This window comes from Halyomorpha halys, unplaced genomic scaffold (assembly GCF_000696795.3).
Source record: "Halyomorpha halys isolate HHAL.00 unplaced genomic scaffold, Hhal_1.1 Scaffold8262.1, whole genome shotgun sequence".
NCBI classification, from domain to species: domain Eukaryota; kingdom Metazoa; phylum Arthropoda; class Insecta; order Hemiptera; family Pentatomidae; genus Halyomorpha; species Halyomorpha halys.
In genome coordinates, this window is record NW_027110020.1 from 737 (window position 1) to 5,129 (window position 4,393).

At 29.0% G+C, this 4,393-nt stretch overlaps 1 protein-coding gene across 2 annotated transcripts; it reads right to left on the reverse strand.

The window, feature by feature from the left end:
• Positions 1-1,092: 1,092 nt before the first annotated feature.
• LOC106692081 (inhibitor of growth protein 5) lies at positions 1,093-3,311 on the reverse strand (the record flags this gene model as incomplete). Of its 2 annotated transcripts, none has more annotated exon segments than XM_067048135.1 (3): positions 1,093-1,204; positions 2,465-2,697; positions 2,818-3,311. In XM_067048135.1, coding segments are annotated over 3 exon segments (382 nt in total), but the record flags the coding sequence as incomplete, so codon positions are not given.
• Between the last annotated feature and the right edge of the window lie 1,082 nt (positions 3,312-4,393).

The following is a 4,393-nucleotide window of genomic DNA, read 5'->3' on the forward strand; positions in this document are numbered from 1 at the left end:
AAAGAAATAATTAACTTCCTGAGACAGACTCTATTTAATGGCTTAGATGAAGCTCTCGTATACTGTAGATATTGTACTATGAAACCTCATCAAGATATAAGAGGTGATCCTCATAAATTATGTTAGGTTCTTAAATGACTTAAATCAAGCCCTGTTTGACAAATATGTTAACATATTGTGAAATCCGGTCTTATTTCATTTAGCAGTAAATTTTTATCTTTAATAATAACTTCAACTACAGTTCTCAATAAACCTGATTTTTATTCTATTTCATATTTCTATCTAAACTTATGTCACTTAATTTTATGACCTTATTTTTCATTTTCAGCATAACTGCTTGTTGTTTTCAAGAAGACTTACTGGAAGCAGAAATGGGAAAAAATTAGCTATAGCTAAAGTTGCCATGGCAACGGGTCTTATTTATGAATGAACCATTGATAAGTAAATATCGTATCCATGGCAACTTTAGCTATTAGTTTCATAGTTGTCCAACTCTGACTGGAAGAAACAATTTTACCATTCATTTTCCTTTTTATAATACCTACAGATATCACTCTCATCAAGGGCTGGAAGAAATATTTAATTTTTATTACAAAATAAAAAAAAAAAGGGATTTATTGAAATATATTTGTAGTGAATACAAGAAAGGTTGACTCATATTAGATGTGATTGTTCCCAGGAAAACACTATTTAAATTGATATATCTTCCGAACTAGTCAACAAATTTCCAAAAACATGGAAAAACATATTTAGTGTACATAGACATTATACTGACCTATTTTAGAAAAATTCCGTTTTATTTGGCCTAGATGTCACTTTACAATAATATATTAATCTGCACAAAATTTGAATTTATTTAAATTGTTATACATTCATTTTTATTAGAGATTTACAGTTGAGTCTAACTACGCAGTGAAAGTGTAAATAAACAGTTTATTCAATACACTTGTATATGAATATTTCAAGCTAAAAGCATATTAATTATATATACCAATATCATTGAAAAACTAAAATAAATATGAAGTAAATTTAATACAATACAATAAACAACTAAAAACAGAAAAATGAAAGAAAAAAGATCAGTACACTCACGCTTGGTCGCAATCTGCTCCTCTTGAGTTCTCGTCGTAGTGAGAACTTTATCATGGATTTCGGATTCAAACCTAGCCAAATCTGAATCTAATCTCCTTATATGTTTATCAACCTGTAAATATTAATTATATATCAATAAAACACACCAATATAAATTAAACACACCATCTACCAACAGTATACACAACCAACCTTACAATGAACATCGATCTTTATTTAATTTTTGTTTTATTATTTCATCACACAACATTATATTTTAACATGGTGTTCACAAACAAAACTTTGTTTAGATTGATTTGGTAAGCTTTCAAATGGAAATCAGTCCATAAGCCACATCATGAAACTGTTCAATTATAAATAAAGAGTATCATAATGATAATATGATATTCACTAAATAGCTATATAAAATGCTTTTTTTTTCTCCCATAAGTAATATCTGTATACTACTAACTAATTACTAATGTTATTTTATCCTAGTTTACTACACAAAAACAGAAAGTAAAAATACATAAATATGAGTAAAAGTAGATAAAACTGACTTGTAGGAGAAAAACTCAAGTAACAGACCTAGCAACTAATACCAGGTTAAAAATAAACACAAAAAAAAAATTCAAACATTAAAAGTATTCCAATATGCAGATGTATAAATCTCCATAAAAAATAATCGAATGTCATGAAATCCATAAGAATAAAAATATTTTTTACATTTTCGTCTCCTCTTATGAAAAAGTCTTTGGGTACAAAATGGGTTACCATTGATCTAGTATTATTAGATACATTAGCATCTTAAGCTGAAATAGACGGCTATCTTTTTAAGATCATAATGAAAATACATTAATTAATTTTAAAAGATAATAATGAACATACAAAGAGTTTTAAATAAAAGGCAAGGAACCTTCAAAAGAATAGACAATTTTTACCTTAAACATACACTAAATACACTACTAATACACTTAAATTTTCTTTTGAGAGCAAAAAATCAAGTGAGTCATGTTTATTATGGAGACCATGGAAGGTCTTTTTACAGTACGTAGGTGATTTAGATATTAGCTCTAAGATGAGGCTCAACAAGATAAATGAATGGACTCAATACAAATCTTAGTATCAAAGGTCAAGAAAGCAGATATATAAATGATTATATATCAATAAAAAATCTTTCTTTGCCTCAGGATAATATAGAACAAACTACATTTCATCATTAACAGTTATTAACCATTAAAACTATAATCATATATCATTGAAACTCTAATACTAAAGTGTATTTGACAGAAACTGTAAGTTCAATTCATATTAATAAATAAATGTTATAAACATAACTTAAAACCTGAAATGCAGTTGAGTTAGAAATTATTGAAATGTAAAATTGAAGTACCAGTTCGTAAGTCTGTATGGCCAACTGGACTTTATCGTCACCGTATTCCTTAGCTTTATTGTATTGCTGCTGAATCTCACTCATCTTTTCTTTCTTCTTTTCACTGCTCATGGATTTGAGATTAGACATGAACTCGTCTGCCATTTGGTCAATGTTGCGCATTACAGCCTGTGCCCTTGTGTCTAGGTCCCTCATTAGAGTGAAGTTTCTTTGTAATTCTATCGGTAAGTGTTCTAAACCTTAAATGGAGAAAAAAGTATCATTGATAATACAGACAAGTTAAGAAAATAATAGTAAATCAATCCCTTCATAATAAGTAAAAGATGTAATTATAGGAATCTATTAAAACTTACTGTCTAAATAATGTTCTAGATACAACGCCGAAGTCATTATTAAAAAATGCCTTAACACTACATAAAAAATTAAAATATTGATTGCTCTTGTTACAGGAATGGTTGAAACATTTCAAATAGTAACTCTTATCAGAGAGGCTTGTTGAGTACTGGGTCGAAAAGAATTATAATTTAAATAGGTTTTGGAGGTAATTAATCCAGTAATTACAGAACCAAATTTAAAAAAACCAGCCTTAATATCGACCACAACAAAACAAACCTCTGTAACTACCTATAACCTGCGGGTTTGCAACCTTGACAAAATAACAAACTTGAAAAATATATTTTATTTTTCAGAAAACTTCTTAGACAGATTTATAAACTCCGTTTTCAATTTATACGAATTCATAAACTGGTTAGAACTGCATATATTGCACTGAAAATTAAAAATGACCTCATAGCTTTTTCAAACCCTTCAAAATGTAACTAAAAAATCACTCAGAAATAATATAAAGTAGAGAATAATATATTTTCAAACCATAAAAATCTGTTTGGAACAAATTTAAATTATCAATTACGGCAAAAATAATGATACATTTAGATAAGTATCAGCTGCGTAAAGGCGGGAAAATTAATGTAACAGTTTAATCAGGGAACTGTTCCTTTTAGTAACTGCTATTTCAAATAATGGAGTTACTGTAAAGTTTTCTTGTCACTAGTCACTAGTTATTAATAGTTAATGGAATAGATAATATGCTAATTCAGCCGTGAAAAATTTTGAAACCGAATTTTTAATCAGAATATACGTTTTGAGACTTCTCAAGCCCAAATGAATCAAGTCTCCTAACATGATCTGTTAGTATGTAAACATCCTAGCCCCAAAACAAAAAGTATTACACAATTTAAATCACATGTGTGGTGGTCCCTCACAATCAAAACTTGACCCTCCCGCTTTGGTTAAAATAAGTCACTTGTCCACAACTGCGGTTCCCTGTCTTTATTCGCTACATAAGATGTCGCGCCACCCTTGTCGATCTAAAAAAAAAAGAAAATGTCGGCTCAATTGCCCTTAGAGCGCCTACATACATATGTAGAAACAAAAGAAAATAGGTATTAAGTATTTACTGGAATGCACTGTATATTTGATATTTTAATTGCAATATTTGTTCTTTTCTTATTTCTTAATGTGTCTCTACACGTTTGCCAAACATTGGCAAATTTGCGCTTGTGCAAGCGTGTGGATGGGCTATTTTGCTTGGCTGGTAAAAGTCGGCCTGAATTTGTGGCCGACCAGCCGACATTATAGAAGACATTATAATTCTAGGTAATTAAATCAACTAGTTTCTGATAAAAAATCGAAAACTAAAATTGAATTTATAGGTTATATAGTACTATTTCTCTAAATGTTGATCATCTACAATCTAAATTGCTGATATTTATAAGTTATATAGTACTATTTCTCGAAATTGCTGATATTTATAAGTTACAGAGTACTATTTCTCGAAATTGCTGATATTCATAGGTTATATAGTACTATTTCTCTAAATTGCTGATATTCATAGGTTATATAGTACTATTTCTCTAAATTGCTGATATT